Raw genomic sequence first — 18,433 nt, forward strand, 5'->3', positions numbered from 1 at the left:
TGTGATGATTGCCTCTTTCACACAATCATCTTTAAAGACAGAGAGAAACAAAACTTACATCCCTCCCTGGATCTCCCTGTTTCCCAGGATCACCCTATAGCACAAATAAAAACAAATGCAGTGCATCAGCTACACAAAGACTGTGAGTCTTATAGTTTGGTAAAAAATGAGACAAACTGAAATACCCTCTGGCCAGGTGGCCCAGGAGCCCCTGGTTTACCATCAAGACCAGGACGCCCATCTAAGCCAGATGCTCCCCGTTCTCCCTGGTAATACATCAGTTAAGAGTTAGGAAATCACATGGTTATTACAGTCTGTAAGTTAGCAGTAAAAGTGATTTAACTTTGCTATGAAGCTTACTTTCCCCTATACACATGTTTCTGGCAGCAGATTCCTACTGGAAATCTACTGTTTCACTAACAAAACCAGTGGAAGTTTCCTTGCAGCACAATGACAGAACTACACATGTCAGAAGAGAGCAGTAGATGCGATTGTGTGATTCCAAACCTTCTCTCCAGGTGGTCCTCTGTCTCCTGTGTCGCCCTATAAAAATCAACGTGACATAAATATAGTTGAAAGTCAGTGAAATTCAGACAGTTAAAGATATGCATTAGAGATAATTGTAATGTAGAGAATGAGAGAAGGAAAGTCCACTCACTCTTGTCCCTGGAGGCCCCCGTTGTCCCTCAGGACCCTTTATAGACGACAGGAAAAGAACAAGAAGGCACATCACTCTTGCATACTAAAATCTACTGAGAACAGGACCTGTGCATATTCAGATTGCATTTAAAAATTGCAAGAATGAGGAACACTCACTCGTAGGCCTGGAGCTCCAGGAGTCCCCGCCTCACCTTTCGTGCCTTTGCCGCCATGCTCTCCTGGGTCACCAGCATCACCCTGGGAATAACAGTGATGTAATCTGCTGCTATATACTTTTTTTTACCCAGTTACCTTATATTTTTCAACTTATTTCAGCTATTGGTGTTTATTTAGGATATTTTAACAGGTCAAACGAACATACTTGATTTTGTAAAAAAATAAATAAATAAAATTATCAGTGTCTACATGCACAGAAAAAGCACTCACCTTTTCTCCTCTCTCTCCTTTCAGCTGGCCCTGGATATCAGCCTGTTGACAAACAAACATGGCAAATGTCACATGTAGCTCTGCCTCCTCTGTGTTATCAAAATTGGATTATAAGTAGTTAATTCAGTGTTAAGCTGATTCCTGGAGGCTGTTAAACAGTGTTCTGTGACACTGTTTTTTTACCACTGTTCCTGGTGGTCCTTGGGGCCCTTGAAGTCCCTGGTTGAAGAGAATAAAGTGTGTGAATCCCCTAACGGTACATATAAAGACACATCTCCCATTTCCAAAATGAAAATAAGCACCATACCTGTTCTCCCTTCTCTCCTCGTGGTCCAGACGGTCCAGGGCTGCCCTGTGATTGAACACAGATCAATAAAGGTGCTGAGCGGCCGACCTTTTTCACAGCTCCTTCTCTCAAGGTCTTAACAGAATAGTACAAGAGCATACTGAAAAGCTGTCTGTATGATAACACATAAATGAGCGTCTCACATTTCGTCCACTCTCTCCAGGGTCTCCTATGTCTCCTTTCTCGCCCGGTGGCCCTGGCTGACCAGTCTGACCCTGAGTGCAGCATCAATCAAAATGTCTGTTAAGTGAACTTTCAAATGAGGCAATTTAAAGGTTACGATTGAAAACTTAACTTTAAAATATGCTTCAAAGAGATTTGTCATACCCTCAGTCCTCTTTCTCCTGGCTTCCCTGGAAGTCCAGACTCACCCTGATGAAAAATTAAAGTAAAAAAAAGAAAATGGCCAAGAGAAAGGATGGAACTACACCTAAATATTCATGACAGAAGGATCCTTTCTTTGTGGATATATATGATGGGGATGATATTCTAGTCAAACAAACATATTATAAAAGGTAAAAAGAAAACAGAAAGAATGTGAAAGAGCAGATGTTATACTCACAGGAATGCCTTCATCACCCTTCTCTCCTCTTTCCGCCTAAAAAAACGGGATTAATAATTTATTTGGGTGTGAAGCTCTGTGGCATTAAATTTCAAAATCAACACTAACCCAGTAGAGCATCTGAAGAGAGTACACATGCACAAAAGAAAGGCACTGGACATGTCATGAATACATAAAGGGTACTTGTTTTTACCTCTAAAACGACCATTAGAAAGAGGCGCATGTTGAAAGAAACAGAAGAAGGTTGCTGTTGATTTTTGATTAGAGCACTGAGAGCAACATGGACAACCTTAATATCTTAATAGAAAAGTATGGAGTAAAGTGCAACAGTATATGGACACCTACACATTACACCTACAGGAGCTGCTCAGCCATGAAAACCCATACCATGAAGGTCTCGACACACAGTTATTGTGCTGATGTTAATGCGCAAGGAGGTTTGGAGCTCTGTAACTTTACGTGGTCTGACACTTGGTAGCTGAGTTGCTGTGGTTCCTATATCTTTCTGGTTTCAATAATTGATTGTGTTGTATTTTAGTGGATTGTGGAATATCTCGCAGGATAGAAAGTGACTTGTTAAGGTGTGGCCCAATACTTTTATCCATATAATGTACTTCACTGTGTAAGGTAAACCAGTGAAAGAATAATAGAGTATAAAAGTTTCAGTAGAAGCTATAGTTTCCCATAGAGGCTGGACCATATGGTTGATATTATAATAGGAATATTAATGTGGAACCAGACAACATTTTCCATATATCATAAATTTAGATTATCAACTGATTATTACACTTATTTTAAGTACAGAAAATGTATGTCAACAGTAAATATATTTACACGTGAGTCGCAATAAAACTTAAATTATCACTCAAACCTTCACCCTATTTGTAAACTCTTGGAAAAAAAACTGTTGCTTGTCACAGTAAAGGTCAGGTAGTAATGTCATCCAAAACACCGCTCTGACCTGTTTACCGGGAACGCCTGGCTTTCCTGGGAATCCTGCGCGTCCATTTTCTCCCCTCTCTCCCGGTTCACCTGGATCTCCCTAACAACCAGTTAAGAGGACCAGATAAACAATCAAACAGACACTAATAAACAAAAACAACTGAAAGCATACACAGCCGGCCTCTCACCTTGGCACCTGGCTTTCCGCTAATACCAGCGGGCCCCTGAGGGAAAAGCATATGTTTATGTACTATTGCTCTGAGAGGTTTGGGAATGACAACAGGTGGCACAAGGGAAAGCTTCATGAATAACTGATGCTTGTGTCAGGAATACATCACGGCAGCTGTAAACAGTGCATCTGTGCCCTTTGTAGCTCTGATAAAGAGAAGTTAGGATGACTTACTCGCTCTCCCGGCTCTCCCTTAGGTCCTGCAACACCTGACCCTCCAGAGCCCGGAGACCCCTTACAGTATAAGAAAAAAAAATCAAAAACCATTATGAGGTACGGTAAATGATGTACATTTAAAAGCAATAATTAACCTATTTTTCTCACTTTCTCTCCTCTCTGCCCTGGTTCTCCCTTTTCTCCTCTCGAACCGTCAGGGCCAGGTACACCTCGCTCCCCCTGCGGGTGAAAAGCGCCGGAAGTTACACCCATGAACTCTGAGCGAGCTCCGCTAAAATGAAAAGTTGTAGGAGATGCGATTTTACACATTACCTGTTCTCCTTTCCTCCCTGAGAGACCTTGAACCTGGATGATTTAAATAATTCAATAAAAGCTTGTCATCATACGCATAGACTGTCATAAATATTAAGTGTATATCCAAAAAACGCATGAATAAATGAATGTATGTGATGATTTTCTCATGTCTGATTGCTCACAGTTCTCCCAGGCTCTCCTCGTGCACCGTCATTTCCCTGGGAACAGACATGTTCACTTGTTCTTTCATCTTTGCTTGGAAATTCATTACACCAGATTATGAAACATTCAACGACAAAATCACGTTCCTATTGACCCGCTGCCTGTCATATCATTGCACTTAATTATATCAGTCTCACCTTTTCTCCTGGCGGTCCACTGGGTCCTGGTAAACCCTGTTACAAAAAGGAAACACCATTTTGTGAGACTCCTAATGCAGATGATGCAACAAGCATGAAATGGAAAGGCACACAGATGCCATTAGCCAATATAACATAGCAGTCTGTCACTTACTCTTACACCTGCTGATCCTGGAGGGCCTGGCTTCCCTGAATCTCCCTGAGGAGGCCATTTAATTCAGAAAAGAGTGAAAAAAAATCTTTTGAAAGCACAAGATGCTAACCTTTAACTAAGACTACAAACTAAACCAGTACTCACTCTTTCTCCAGTTTCACCAGCTGGTCCTCTCTCCCCCTACAAACATAAAAAAGTTCAAATTCAACACATGCTCTTTCGGTGAAAGTTTCTCTGTATTAAATCAGCACATGCAATCAACAGAGTCTTACTGCCATACCTGCAAACACTACAACTGAAAACATTACAAACCTTTTTGGGGTGTGCTCGAATACGTGTGGGTAAAACGATGCACAGCATCAGTGGTACCAATCTACTGAGCATCAGTGATATCACTAAGGTGTCTGCTGAGAGGATACTAAAAATCCTTCCCATCTGGCAAGTGATAAAATGGCATCATCCATCATAATTCATGACTGTTTCTTTTCTCGGGCTCTTTGATATATCATTTTATGACCTCATTACTTATTCATTCATTCTGATTTGTTTTGTGAGTAGCATAAAAGGACTACAGCTGTTACATCATCACAATGATTTTTTTTAAATAAATGTTGAATCTTATAGAAAAGGCGCCCCAAATATTGTGAAAAGTTATCTTGATCCATATAGCAGAAAGACGAATAAACAGTGACACAAAGAAAGATTCAGTCTCATGTCATGTGACTCACCCTATCTCCCTGTGATCCAGGCTCACCTGGTTGCCCTCTGTCTCCCTATCAGGAAAGAGAGAGTGATAGAAGTCATTATTCCGTTGGAAAAATGGCAAAAGTTTTTTTTCCCCTGCCATCGTCTTACCTTGCTGCCAATTCCTCCTGGAGGCCCACGGGGCCCCTGAAAAACAGAAACAAAATGTTCAAACCTAAATTTGTCAGCTCCATTGAGGGGGTTATGAATTTATTTCTGTTTCTAATTACACTGTTTCCTAATTAGCAGGATTTCTCAGCACCCAAACATGGCCATTTAGAAAGCATTTCCTCAAAACTCTGTAACTGTAAGGCACAGAAGCACTTTTTTCACATGTATTTATCTATCTAAGCCACCTTCATCATCCTGTCTGTTCTTTCTGATATTTACTGCATAAAATGGATACATCTTCATCATACTGTACTATGAGCCATGCTTTTTAAACACCTATGTGTCTGACCTACCCTGTCCCCAGGTTCCCCATTTTTGCCTGGAGGTCCAGGTTGTCCTTCGGCACTGTCACCCTGAAAAATAATCACAGGCCTGTGAAATAAACACATTGCATCACTCTTAAACCGACTCAATAGGCAACTACCTTCTCCCCTTTTCTGCCCTCAAGTCCTGCAGGTCCTGGAAGACCCCGAGGTCCCTGAAGTCCTGAAATACCCTGATAATACAAAAAGCAATTAGGAAATGCAAAATATGCCTTGTTGTACACAGAGCCAACCTCCAAAATAATGTGTCACCACACTGTCTGCGATTGACAGCTCTTACAGGGGAGCCCTTCTCGCCTTTCACCGCCACCCCGCTGCCTACTCCTGGAGGTCCCTGTCAGCAAAAAGAAATAAGAGGTGAGAAATCATTCTGCTCATGTGGTCCTTCTCAGTGAAAGGACAAGTTGGTGATGGTGTGACTCACCCTCTCTCCTGGGCTTCCCTTGTCTCCCTGTAGAAAAAAAATGGAGGAGAGAGAAAGACAGATTGAGAAAACAACTGGGGGAGAACGAGGATTCAGAACATTGTTACTAGGACGAAAAACTCTATAATAAGTTTCCCAAGAGACTGATGAGCGTCCTGTGTATGCACACAAACTCACAGGTTGATCTGTAAAAAAAAAACCAAAAAACAAACAAAGGACGTCTCTGCTGTTTTATGTATTGTATTATTGCAGTCATGAGCCGCTACTTTTTTCCCACACTGTGAACACTGCGGCTTATACTGACATGCGGCTAATGCATATTTTTTGTCATGCAACCAAAAACATTTTGCCTGGTAACAGTAGACCAATAAAATTGATAAGTAGTATATACACGGTATATATTTTTACCGGTTGTTATGTTACGTTGTAATATTGTTTGTGCACTGTTCCGTAAAAAAAACATACGCAACGTAATGTGTGTGTTACCGATACGTACGTATACTTAAAGGTAGCCGTGTTACAGGCGCTGTTTGAGGAAAAAAAGCATTTGCAGTATGTATTTTGTATGTTATCATAACATTTATGTTATCATGTTTATGTTATAAGTGAAATGCATACGGCTTATCTGGTGCGGCCTGTACAAGTGCAAAATTGATTTTCTTTCTAGGATTAGAGCATGCGGCTTTTCATCAGGTGCGCTTTGTAGTCCGGGATTTACGGTACCTTAAAACTAAGGCAGATTGACATAATACAAAGATCTGTTAATAACGGGACATTCTTATAAAATAACTGAAGAATTGGAAACTTTGCTGGGAAAGAGAATAAAGGATGTGATTTTTCTTCATTATTTCCTAGTGGGTCACCACAGCTGATTGATCTGTCCCTTTATCCCCAGCCAGTGACCAGTGAACACTATGATAGACATGTCCAGACTTCAGACTTCGCAAAATCAAACAGCATCAGCCTCTGGGGCAATCGTGGCTCAAGAGTTGGCAGTTCGTCTTGTAATCAGAAGGTTGCCAGTTCGAGCGCTGGCTCGGACAGTCTCGGTCGTTGTGTCCTTGGGCAAGACACTTCACCTGTTGCCTACTGGTGGTGGTCAGAGGGCCCGGAAGCGCCAGTGTCTGGCAGCCCCGCCTCTGTCAGTGCGCCCCAGGGCAGCTGTGGCTACAACGTAACTTGCCATCACCAGTTTGTGAACGTGTGTGTGAATGGTGAATGATTGAATGTGTAAAGCGCTTTGGGGTCCTTAGGGACTAGTAAAGCGCTATACAAATACAGGCCATTTAGCATCAGTCTCTGTTATTGAATATGAAAACTGGATTTTTAATACATTAAAAGAAAAAAAAAAAGACCTGAGACTTTTTAAATATGGAGTGGAAAACTGAAAAGTAGAAACCTGGATAAAAACCTCCAACCAAAGAAAAACTGCTCAAAGATTTCTTTACATATACAGCCAATGATTGATATTCCACTGATGAAATATGCAGGCAGCTCAATACTACCACCATGTGTGAGACTCTGACAATAACAGTTTCTTGTTGGAGAAATGCTCCAGAGTTCATAAACCATATCCAACAGCTGTTTTCTCAGTAGGAATGGAAATAATGGAAAGAACTGAGTGAAAAAACTGTACCCACCCAAGTATACAATGACCAGTATATAATAAGCTTGTATATAATAACAGAGCAAATATTCATTGCATTTAAAACTGCTGCTGTTTCCTTGTACTTGTAACAGAGCTAAGGGAAACTGACTGGGTGGTTTAAGATACGTTTTAGCACCGATATGGCAGAGAACAAAACTTCTGCACATAAGTCAACCTGGCGGTCAGTGTTTTGCACTAGGAAAGGATGTGGGCTCATACAAACATGAGACATGAGTGAGGGCACTTTACAAATCTGATGTCAAAAGAATTAACTATGAAAATCTATTTCTTTTCTTAGTAGAAGCGAAACAATGCAGGAGAAAAACCTTGACAGAAAGCCCTGATGTTCCTGGTATTCCTGGGCGACCATCCTGGCCTCGTGTCCCTGGAACTCCAGGTTCTCCTTTGGTGCCGTCCCTGCCTGGCCGACCTGGTATACCCTTGCCACACAACAAAAACTCAACTCAGTACATATGAATGATGGATGACGATACAAACCATTTTAACTACACTCTCTTCAACACATAAGATTTTACAGATGACACTTTGGCCCACTGTGGGTTTTAGGATTACGCTGGCTATTTAAAGGGAGTTAAAGAATGCTGTGAATGTCAACATAAAAAACATCCTAACTGGTTATCTGGTGTTTTTCTTACATCTGTTCCTGGAATGCCTGGTTCTCCTTTCCTCCCTGGAAGACCCCCACCACCAGATGTCACAGAACCTGGTTCACCCTAAAATATCAACAAAGTGCAGTAAACAGTGGAATAATAATACTTCACCTTTTTTCCTTTTGAAACTGGCAAAAACAAACTGAATTGGAAAAAAAAAGGTTAAGAAGTTTTTAAGCTCACCCTTTCACCTTTATCACCCTTGGGCCCCAGTGGTCCTGGTGTTCCTGGTTCACCCTAGAACAACAGAAAACAAAGGAAACACTGCAGTTCAAACCCGGTCACCAACAACTCTCTGGTACAGGACGGCTGGGGCTACTTACTGGGTTTCCTCTGACACCAGGTAAGCCTTGTGAACCCTGTGCAGTAAAAAAAAATAAAAATAAAAAAATAATAAGTAACAGTATTTTATTGACTCGCTGCTAACAAAATCATCAACAGTCAATCTGTGGGTTCCAGTCACTCTACTCACAGGAACACCTGCATTTCCAGGGGCACCTGGTCGCCCTGGTAACCCTGGATTTCCATCAATACCGGGAAAACCCTAAAGAGAACATGGCTGATTAGTTTGCTTCTGTTTTGGCTGGTTTGTATGGTTTAGAATGATTTCAACTACACTTACTCGCTCTCCCTTTTCTCCTTTTACCACTAGCGAAGGGTCAATTGGGACACTTTGGCCTGGTGTTCCTGGACGACCTTCAGGGCCTCTGGGGCCATCTCTCCCAGGCAAACCATCACGACCCTGTAAGAAGATTGCTATTTTCAAGAAAGAGCTAGCATGGCGGTGGACTGCAAACCGACATGCAGATTTGCATTAACCATAGGCAGGCTAAAGCAACATAAACAGCACAACCTGTGTAGAGCTGCCAGTTAACACGTTCAGCTGAGCCAACACTGTTGTGGGCTGATATTGATTTGCTGGATTTGCGACTGAACCAGACTTTGTGGCCTTCCTGGACTGACTTTACACTCAATAACTGGATGCTTGCTAAAATGTCATATCAATATCCATTTGCAGTAACACTGCACTACTGCAATGCCAAACTGAATCATCAAGTTCAGTATAATTACATGACTCACAGGCTCTCCCTTGCGTCCATCTGCACCATCTCTGCCTCTCTCACCCTGTGGGTTCAAACAAAGGAAACAGCATCTTAAAAGCTGAAGAACAAGACCACTGGAGAAAAAAAAGTTCAACTTCAGCTCTTCAATACCTTTTCTCCACGTTCTCCCTTGTCACCCTAAAAGAAAATTAAAAAATAACACCAAAGATTTAGAAATTATATGTGAACGGCAACAGAAGAAAGCTCTTGCTTTTATCAGTTACATAATTAACAAGCAATTAATCAGAGCAGGTTACATCAGTCAATTTGTGGTTATAGGTTACAAAACGTAAAAATACAGCATGACGGTACACAATAATTTACCCGAGGGCACTGAATGGTGCACTCATCTGTACTTTGACTAGTCTAAAAAACATCAACAGAAACAGCTGAGATTTAGACTTTAATTCAGTTGAATCTTATCACCGTTAAAATAATCGACACATATTCACTAATGTGAGTGTTACAGATGTTTAAATAGTTACTGGAAAACTAGCAGTTTTGTTTTTCTTCTTCTTTTTTTAAGTACATGTCAGTCCAGATCACACCAAGCTTAACTCTAATTCAAGATTGTAAACAAAATATTTTTTCTGGTTTCTTCCCACCTCTTGCGGCCTGGCAATACCACAGAGCAAGTCGGCTAGATTAGATTGTAGCGTGTTCAGCTGCGCTGGATAGCTTGTATACAAGAGGTTGTTGTTGCCATCTGACACAGCCTGATACAGCTCCACAGTGTCTGCCTGGTCGACACCAACAGCTAGGACTTTCACACCTAGCAAACATGCAAACAGAAAAATCAACAGTATTTGTTTGCAAGGCAAAAAAGATCATAATATCTGTAGTGTACTGCAATTGAACAAACTATTTGTGGAATTATTTTGTAAGCATTGTTAATTAATTAAATTGTTTATTACAATTTGATATGCCAAATACTCAGCATATCTCAGCATGATGGGCAGTGTGTCCGGCTCTGTTCAAGATGCTTTCAGATGTTTCATTCTATTAATGCTTTTCATTTATTTTTAGATTGAACACATGGCTTCCTACATTTTTAGACACACTTTTGTGGTAGATATGTCCCAACTAAACTGTTCCAATTCTGTCAAATATGCTGCCTTCATAGGGACCAGGCAGTAACACCCATCCAAGTTAAAGCAGCTGTCATTCTATTATATTCTGTTAATATTGTGACTTCATGTCAGTGATGCTCTGAAAGAAAACCTGTAGCTTTGAGACTGCTGGCTGCAAGGCTCAGGTCGTCATTGGAACGTTTGTCAGCGATGATGACAACAACACCAGGGACCCTTAGTCTCCGTCCAGCCGATGGGGTCAGGAGATACTGTCTGGTGAATGTTACCGCCTCACCTGCAGAGGGAGACAGGCAATATCACAAATGTCATCGCACAAAACAAAGCAGCTGCTCAGATGGCACTCAGTAAGAACAGCAAAGGACTGTCAGAAAAGATAAGGAGAAAGACAAAAATCCCAACCGATATTGCTCCCTGGGCTTTCATCAAAGGGTATGGACTGAATCTCTTGAAGAAGGGTGTCAGATCTAGCATGGCGATTGAGCAGGAACCATATTTTGGGTCTAGAACCATATACTACAACCCCGATCTGAAACAAAAAAAAATAGCCCATAAGTAAAAGCTAAAAAAGGACTGGGAAAAAAAAACAGTTGTACATTTCCCTGATCTGTTGTGAGACTTTTTTGACAAAAAGTACCTGTGTGTTGAGGGCTCCAGTAGTTCTGAGAGACTCTGCTGTATTTGTGAGGAATTCACGTAAAGGTCTTGCAAGATTAATACGATCAGTTGACGCAGGTACCAGAAACACCACATCCAGAGACCCAAGCGCACACACTGCAAACAGAGGTGTGTGTCAGGGTTAGTAAGCGATACATTCTTAAACAAAAGCATGTGAAAGAACATGTGTTTGTTTTACCAGGGCGTCCAACTACAGAGCTTTCCCCTCCTAGTCCACTTGCAAAGTTGGGTTGCAGGCTAAATCGATATTGAAGGCCCAAACGCAGCCTGGGCACCTCATAAGAGCTAGATGACGCAGGCAGCGTGGTGGACAAGACTCGACCACTATCTGAGAAATGTGAACAGTGGGATTAAATGAAATGAATAATGTTAACAATGTGGAAGTTGAAACAAAACAAAAAAGTGAACATGCATACCGCGATGCCTTACCTGATTCTTCTCTCCAACGAAGAATATATCCGGTGGCACCTTGTAAAGGACTCCAGCCCAGCCGCACAGAATCCTGGGTAACCTCTACCACTCGTAAAGTTGTGGTAGGCAATGAAGGCGGGGTATAATCACCAGCTGTGTGCATTCAGATGTAGTCAATTTATCCCATTTATCAGTAAGTTTTGTACATCTTAACGGTTTTCTGTGAAATTTGAGATTTTGCAGCGAGGCTTCACAGAACCCTGCATATTCCTGAAGGTTTATGTTAGCACCAATCAGTATTTATGAATTACCTCTAAAACACATTTCCTGCAATTATATCCAAAAGTCAGGACTCACGTGTGGTAATGCTGACAGATACCGGGGCTCCCTCTCTGTTTTGGACTAAAGCCATGACCTGCACCTCATACTGAACTCCAGGGTCCAGCTGGTCTAAATCCACTGCTGTCACATCTCCAGCTACCAGCTGACTCCTCTCTTCACCACCTACAGCAAAACACAGCAAGAGTGAGTGATCTAAGAGAAACAAGCTTTTATAACACTTTAATATCAGAAGAGACAAAAGAAGAAAAAAACCACACACCATCTGTTCTCCTCCAAGACACACGATAAGATGTTGCTCCCTGCATGCCAACCCAAGTGACTCGGACAACCTCTCCGCGGCCCTCCTGGACTTGCAGTGATGTCACAGTCCCAACCGTGGACTGATCTGGTTCTGTCAGTAGGATCAGGAAAATACTAAGCATTGTTTTCCAAGTAATCCACACTCACAGCTAGGTTTATGTAAAAAGATACCCAGAACAACAGCTGCAAAGTGTATTTGGCTGATCCAGTGAGATACCTGTTTTGACATCTAGAACTGCAGGAGTCCCTTCTCGAGATCCAGTCAGTGTAGAAACCTGCACTGTGTAAGCCGAATCTGGCTGCAGTCCATCGATAGTGTAGGTAGAAACACTGGCATCAACGTTACGACTAGTTTCGACTCCTGCAGCGAGCAGAATATTGTTTGACACTAACACATTCCTTTATTTATTAATCATGTATGTGGTTCCATGTAAATGCATGCATTTGCTTTTAATGCAAATAATTACAAACCATCATCACGGCGCCACGTGATCTTATACCCAGTTGCCCTCGAGGAAAGTGACCACGCAATGCGTATTCTCTGAGGCGTGATGTCAAGGACACGAAGTCCAGAAAATGACCCACTTTGGGGATTGGTCTTAGTAGCCAGCGTGGCCACCTCTCCAACACGCTGATCAGCAACAGCTGCAACACCAATTATTAGTGTCTCATCTGGCTGCAGGCCTTCTAGGGTGAAGGCCGTGAGCTCCGCTCCCAGAGTACGGGATTGTTCTGCACCTACAAAAGGGAGAACATAGGGTTACAAAAAAATCAAAATTAATCAAGTTAAAACAGAAAAGAAATATAAACAATTCAGCAACAGTTAGAATTTTGTGCGAATTCTATAGAGACTCAGATAAAGTGAGAAACAAATAATGGAATAATACAACAGATAATATACCCTAAGATCTTATATTGTTATATTAATATATATAGGATAATATGTATATGCATAACACTTACTGTTGCCTTGTCTCCAAGTAACCTTGTACCCCGTTGCTCCGGTAACACCTGTCCAGGTAATTCGAATTCTCCGACTATTTGCATTTATTACTCTCAGATTAGTCACCCTTCCCACATCTTGCTCTGCAATCATTAATATAATGATTAATAAAATATAGCATCACAGTGCTTTTAAGGAAAAAACAGTGGATAAAGCCTGAACTTCACAGAGGTCCATTCAGGGTTGAAGGTTTTCAAAGATAAAAAACAAACAAACACATCTGCCATTGAGTCATCCAAAGGCAAGTGAATGTGATGATCTTTTTGTTTGTTTTTTGTTGTTGCTGACATTGGCAGGTAAAAGAAAGACACAGGAGAATCAGAATGTCAGTAGCTTCCTAAACTCACCTGGTTTGATAGTGACAGTCACCGGGTCTCCTTCGTTTTCTCCCACCAGTGCCGTGACACTGACACCATACGAAACCCCCGCTATCAGGTCTCTGAGGTCAAGGGTCGTCTTGTTTCCAGGAATGAGTCCTATTTCTTCTGTTTGCGCTGACATGACATGAATCATACAGAAATTTTACCACCAATCATGTTTTTATTCATTTGGCAAAAGAAGATATTGATTTGTTTTTCTTTTTAAATGACTAAGTTCAGCGTACAGTCAGTGTTCAAGATGATAACTCTGTACTGTGTGGCCCCGGCTACACCGGTCCAGCCAAGTCTGACAGTGCTGCCCAGATACTCCACCACTCGCAGGTTGGAAACCCTTCCCACTGGCTGTTCCTCTGCAAAATCAAGGGTCAAAGTGATTCCGGCACAATCAGCATGTTTATGACCCATACAGTAAATCCAAAATCAGTTTAGGGTTCAAGGCGGACCTCTGGATGTGGTGGAGACAGGTGTGGCTTCCTCACGACCTTCAAACAGTGTGTACAAGGTGAAGATATATTTTGTGTTTGGTTTCAGGCCTGTGAGCACAGAGTTGGTGGTGCTTCTTGGAAAGGACAGGGTCCGGACAGGGCCTCCTGAAGCACAAAAGAACAGTGAACAGGGATCAACTTTTTCTCACTCTATATTTAATATCAGTGCAGTATATGCTTTTTATTTCTTTCAATTTAAAGTTGGGATATAATACAATACAAAACTAAAGCTGGCAAAGTTGGGAAAAAATCATAAGAATTATTTTTTTTTAAATTTTGCTTTCATGGTATATGTATGTCTAACCTTCCTCCTCCCTCCACTCCAGCCGATACCCTCGAGACGACTGAATGAGTCTCCAGGTGAGGCGGATAGAGGAGGGACTGGTGATAGCTGCTCTGAGGACCTGCTGCTCTTGAAGCTCTGAGGGGAAAAAATAATACATTATGCAATATGTTTTGAAATGTTTGTATGTACATGGGATGGCTTATTATGTTCTGTAATTGCATCTTCTGTTTAGAATGGCTGCAGACTTAACATTCTAAACCAATTTCAATGTAAATGGTGGGCGACAAACCCACTTTCAAGGTACATTTGCCATACTACAAATTCTGTTCTTGCAGAATTACTACATGCATGGACTCCTGGAGCTTTTTTACTCCACAGTCACTAATTCGCACACACATGCGTGCAAACACGCACACACACACTAAATAAGAGCAACTTATTGTTTTCGTATCTTGTGCCAGGAGGACTGAAAGACGCTTCTGCACTTAAATAGATGCCCATGATTACTGGACACCCAGTCTACCACGAGAGCTACAGCCACACACAAAGATCTATTCCCAGACACACTTCATATGGTGTCGTGATAGATTATTATAAGACTGAAAGTAATTCCATCGAACATGAAACTTGCCTTCTTTAAACTTGATACAAGTACAATTTTTATAGGAGTAAATAGGGTAAGTACCAGGCATTTGTTGTGAATCAAATGTACTTGATTAACTGGTCATAAGCAATTGTGAGCACCTTCATAAAAAAAGACGTTCAGGTCTGTTTTAACAGATTCTCACAATCTTCCCAGGACATCCTAACAAATTCAACCCCAGGTCAGACTGTGCAATGCTCAGAGAAACTGCAAAAAAAACCCTCAGTCTCTACAGGCCCCAGCTAGCATGTTAAATTAAAGTTTATGACAGTATAATCAGAAAAAGACAGAACAAGTATTTATTTACAAGCATTGCCAGGAGAAAGCCTCTTCTCTCTAAAAAGTTGCATCTGAACAAGCCACAAGAACTCTGGAGCAGTACAGTGCACCACATTTGGTGACAACCAAACACGGCACATTAGCACAAACATCTCATACGAACGGTCAAACACAGAGGTGGGGGGGTGATTTTAGTCTGTTTTGACCATAAGACCTGGGCACCTTGCAGTCACTGACTCAACCATAATGCCTCTGTAAATCAAAGTATTCTAAAAATAAAAGTCAAATTTGAGGCCATGTGTCCAACAGCTAAATTTGGCCATGCAACAGGACAAACACATCAGCAAAGCAACAACCAAATGTCTGACAAAAGATAATAATCAAGGTGTTGCACATTATTCTTTTTGATATAACTGGATATCTGAGTGGCTACAGAGCAAAAGTGAACATGAACATGGATGCTACTCTTAAACCATTGAAAAGTCATCATTTGTACAGCAGCCAGCTGCAGTATCTTAGCCTGCATATGCAAATTGTACACGTTCGTGTCAAAACAGATCTTCGTGGTTGAGGAATCTTTTGTGAAATTGCATTAAAGCTACAGTGTCAAGAAAGCAGTGTAATGATTGACAGCTAAGTAAATCAGTAACAGATTTAATACCACACCTCCGCCCTGAGGCTGTCAACGTAGTGGACAAGAAATCATCACACAGGTCGGCAGCCACGAGGCAAACAAACACGTTCTCTCCAATGCTGTGAATGAGCACAGGTCTTTTCTTGTAACTGAGCTGCAACTACATCGATGTGTGTCCGATAAAGGTCCAGAGGTCAAAGAAAAGTTTGATAATGAAAAGGTAACTTGAAGCTTACACACACAACAAAGTGCTTTAACAGAACATGTTATATACATATTAGTTCTCTGATTGCAGGACTGAGCCACAAAAAAGTTTCCAGTTCTCCATTCCCATCACTCCACTGCTCAGTGTTGTGTCCCCACAGTGACTCAAGTAACACTGGTCCAAATGAAGAGACAGCATATGGGAACTGCTCACGAGAGGCAGATGGTGTGTGTGTGTGTGTGTGTGTGTGTGTGTGTGTGTGTGTGTGTTTGTGTGTGTGTGTGTGTGTGTGTGTGTGTGTGTGTAACGAGGGCGTAGGTGTGCTACAAAATGTTCCCCAAACAAAACAGCCCTAAACAGTAACACATGTAGACATTTTAAAATAGAGATAAACCGCAAGGAGAATTTCTATCGCTGCTTTATTTTTCTCCCCATCTTCTTCCTGCTGCTGCACTTGGCAGGACAGGATAGAAGGCAGGAGCAAATTCAAACAGCATTCTTTATGACAATTAGTTGCTAGAGAAACAGGAAAACTGGAAAGTAGATTGTTGCCCCAACTAACTGTGAGTCACTGATGGGATGAGAACAGAGGAGAAGTTTGGTGGTGTGGCAGACCACTGAAAGCACGCCTACCTATCTTGAATCTGGCCGTTGTTGGAGAGGCCTCTGTGTTTCCCTCGTACAGTGGGATAATAGTAACAATGTACTCAGTATCTGGCTGGACCCCGGACAACGTGTAGAAGTCGATGTCACCACCGACCTCCACGGTCTCTACATCACGACCTAAGTGAACAAAAAAACAAAGACAAAGACGTAAAGATATGCGACGCAGTAAATACATGCTGTTAAAAAAAATGATGTCTGATGTGTCCTTCGACCTGTAAACGGTCCCCAGACCAGACGGTACGCCCTCGCACCGCTGACACCTCGCCATCGCACACGAACACTGCCCTCTGACTCAGTCTCCACTGATAACTGCTGCACAACCTCAAGGCTCACTAGCACAAAAACATAAAAAAGAGAGACGTGAAGATAATGTTAATATACTGAAGGTCAACACAAGGAGACAATATCACTTAGATCAGGCACTATAATTGATCATTTCTGTGTATTTGTGGCAAACTGTACCACTTATTGTATTTTACCTGCTGACTATGGTCGCTCACATTACAGGAACATTATACAGCAGCGGCAAAAGGATTAACAGCAGGCGAGAGGACGAACTCACGTGTGCGGGCGTTGAGGACAGACGGGGATGCAGAGTTTCGTGGGAACAAGGGGTAGAGGCTGATGACGTACTCTGTGTCGGGCTGAAGTGACTCCAAGGTGACAGATGTGGAGCCTGCAGACAATGTCTGCTCCAACAGCTGAGCTGCCGGCTGACCTACACAGAGAAGAGCAATTAACTAATAAATGCCCTAATCGCAAATTATACTGTGCGCTATGTTCGAACATTCAGACAAATTGTTTTTGCCTTTAGGGCCTTGCCTGTGCTTGATTAGTCTCGAGCATACTGAGAAAGGCCGTGTGCCTGTGCAGAATGTAGGTGTCTATCTTTGCCTGGTTTCACTGTATTATCAGTGTCAAACGGTGCACTGTGAACAGGTAGGAACATCACTCCATGCTGCGCATGCTCACTACAATGCACCCATTGACGTGGCAGTGTAAGATTGACAGGGAAGCTTAGTGTGGCATTCTTCAGAAGAACTGATACTGGCACAGCATGTGGTGAGAGAAAAAGCTTATATGAGCCCTTGGGGCCCACTTTTCTCTCCTGAATCACAGCCTAAGCACCCACCCAGACCTCCTGACACACCCAGGTGCTATAAATGTGAAGGCAAAATTACTCACAGTCCATGACATAAGCAAACGTTTTCTCAGTCTGCCTAGCTTCATGATCAGCGATGATAAAATGTATTTGATATTTTAGGTAATTATAAGGCTATAAACATCCCAGCTGACAGCCAGTGCCTGAGGGAAGTTAGATGTTACAGAAGCTAATGTTGATCACACTGAACCCATACTGCTACACACCTTTTGCATGGCCCCTGGATGCCATAAAAAGTAACAGTTATTGACTAGTGTTGACTTCTTTTCCTTTTTTTTCATAATTCTGCCAAGGTTAGCATCGTGGCAGGGCTATTCTGATATTATAGGATAAGAACGGATTACCAAAACAGGCAGGAAACAGAACAAATATGTGTGTGCCTGACCTTGTGGTCCGTAGGTGATTCTGTAGCCCTGGACAGGAGTTGAAGGTTGATTCCAGCCCAGAGTGAGAGAAAAGAAACCTGCTTCCACCAAGCGCAGACTGGAGACACCTGGCAATGACCCTATGTGAAGAGAAAATGGGCTATTTCATATTGCAAATGGACCGATACTTATCTAGCGCTTGTCTACTTAATCTGAGAACTCAAAGCATTTTCTTATTACAAACCTAATTCATGTATTGACACTCACATTCAT

The 18,433-nt window shown here is 42.0% G+C and overlaps 1 protein-coding gene across 1 annotated transcript in view; it reads right to left on the reverse strand.

Moving 5' to 3' along the window:
- col7a1 (collagen, type VII, alpha 1) overlaps nt 1-18,433 on the reverse strand; it is a 59,833-nt gene that overhangs the window by 30,511 nt on the left and 10,889 nt on the right. The window contains exons 11-63 of the mRNA XM_087841200.1: nt 18,181-18,300; nt 17,196-17,351; nt 16,846-16,965; nt 16,601-16,750; nt 14,225-14,341; nt 13,879-14,025; nt 13,660-13,785; nt 13,403-13,549; nt 13,016-13,138; nt 12,524-12,790; nt 12,270-12,413; nt 12,012-12,143; nt 11,768-11,914; nt 11,429-11,563; nt 11,178-11,327; nt 10,959-11,095; nt 10,724-10,850; nt 10,455-10,598; nt 9,839-10,005; nt 9,345-9,371; nt 9,211-9,255; nt 8,753-8,872; nt 8,603-8,674; nt 8,454-8,489; nt 8,314-8,367; nt 8,116-8,193; nt 7,786-7,899; nt 5,812-5,838; nt 5,668-5,721; nt 5,489-5,560; nt 5,358-5,417; nt 5,005-5,040; nt 4,878-4,922; nt 4,294-4,329; nt 4,150-4,194; nt 3,996-4,031; nt 3,819-3,854; nt 3,655-3,687; nt 3,490-3,561; nt 3,340-3,399; nt 3,125-3,160; nt 2,956-3,036; nt 1,995-2,030; nt 1,760-1,804; nt 1,576-1,647; nt 1,394-1,438; nt 1,270-1,305; nt 1,087-1,128; nt 817-897; nt 659-694; nt 508-543; nt 186-266; nt 59-94 (exon numbers count right to left, since the gene is read on the reverse strand). Coding sequence (XP_087697326.1) covers nt 59-94; nt 186-266; nt 508-543; nt 659-694; nt 817-897; nt 1,087-1,128; nt 1,270-1,305; nt 1,394-1,438; nt 1,576-1,647; nt 1,760-1,804; nt 1,995-2,030; nt 2,956-3,036; nt 3,125-3,160; nt 3,340-3,399; nt 3,490-3,561; nt 3,655-3,687; nt 3,819-3,854; nt 3,996-4,031; nt 4,150-4,194; nt 4,294-4,329; nt 4,878-4,922; nt 5,005-5,040; nt 5,358-5,417; nt 5,489-5,560; nt 5,668-5,721; nt 5,812-5,838; nt 7,786-7,899; nt 8,116-8,193; nt 8,314-8,367; nt 8,454-8,489; nt 8,603-8,674; nt 8,753-8,872; nt 9,211-9,255; nt 9,345-9,371; nt 9,839-10,005; nt 10,455-10,598; nt 10,724-10,850; nt 10,959-11,095; nt 11,178-11,327; nt 11,429-11,563; nt 11,768-11,914; nt 12,012-12,143; nt 12,270-12,413; nt 12,524-12,790; nt 13,016-13,138; nt 13,403-13,549; nt 13,660-13,785; nt 13,879-14,025; nt 14,225-14,341; nt 16,601-16,750; nt 16,846-16,965; nt 17,196-17,351; nt 18,181-18,300 — 4,577 coding nt within the window. The remainder of the gene's footprint in view (nt 1-58; nt 95-185; nt 267-507; nt 544-658; nt 695-816; nt 898-1,086; nt 1,129-1,269; nt 1,306-1,393; nt 1,439-1,575; nt 1,648-1,759; nt 1,805-1,994; nt 2,031-2,955; nt 3,037-3,124; nt 3,161-3,339; nt 3,400-3,489; nt 3,562-3,654; nt 3,688-3,818; nt 3,855-3,995; nt 4,032-4,149; nt 4,195-4,293; nt 4,330-4,877; nt 4,923-5,004; nt 5,041-5,357; nt 5,418-5,488; nt 5,561-5,667; nt 5,722-5,811; nt 5,839-7,785; nt 7,900-8,115; nt 8,194-8,313; nt 8,368-8,453; nt 8,490-8,602; nt 8,675-8,752; nt 8,873-9,210; nt 9,256-9,344; nt 9,372-9,838; nt 10,006-10,454; nt 10,599-10,723; nt 10,851-10,958; nt 11,096-11,177; nt 11,328-11,428; nt 11,564-11,767; nt 11,915-12,011; nt 12,144-12,269; nt 12,414-12,523; nt 12,791-13,015; nt 13,139-13,402; nt 13,550-13,659; nt 13,786-13,878; nt 14,026-14,224; nt 14,342-16,600; nt 16,751-16,845; nt 16,966-17,195; nt 17,352-18,180; nt 18,301-18,433) is intronic.

Source organism: Neolamprologus brichardi, chromosome 5, assembly GCF_056152115.1.
Source record: "Neolamprologus brichardi isolate AB-2024 chromosome 5, ASM5615211v1, whole genome shotgun sequence".
NCBI lineage: Eukaryota > Metazoa > Chordata > Actinopteri > Cichliformes > Cichlidae > Neolamprologus > Neolamprologus brichardi.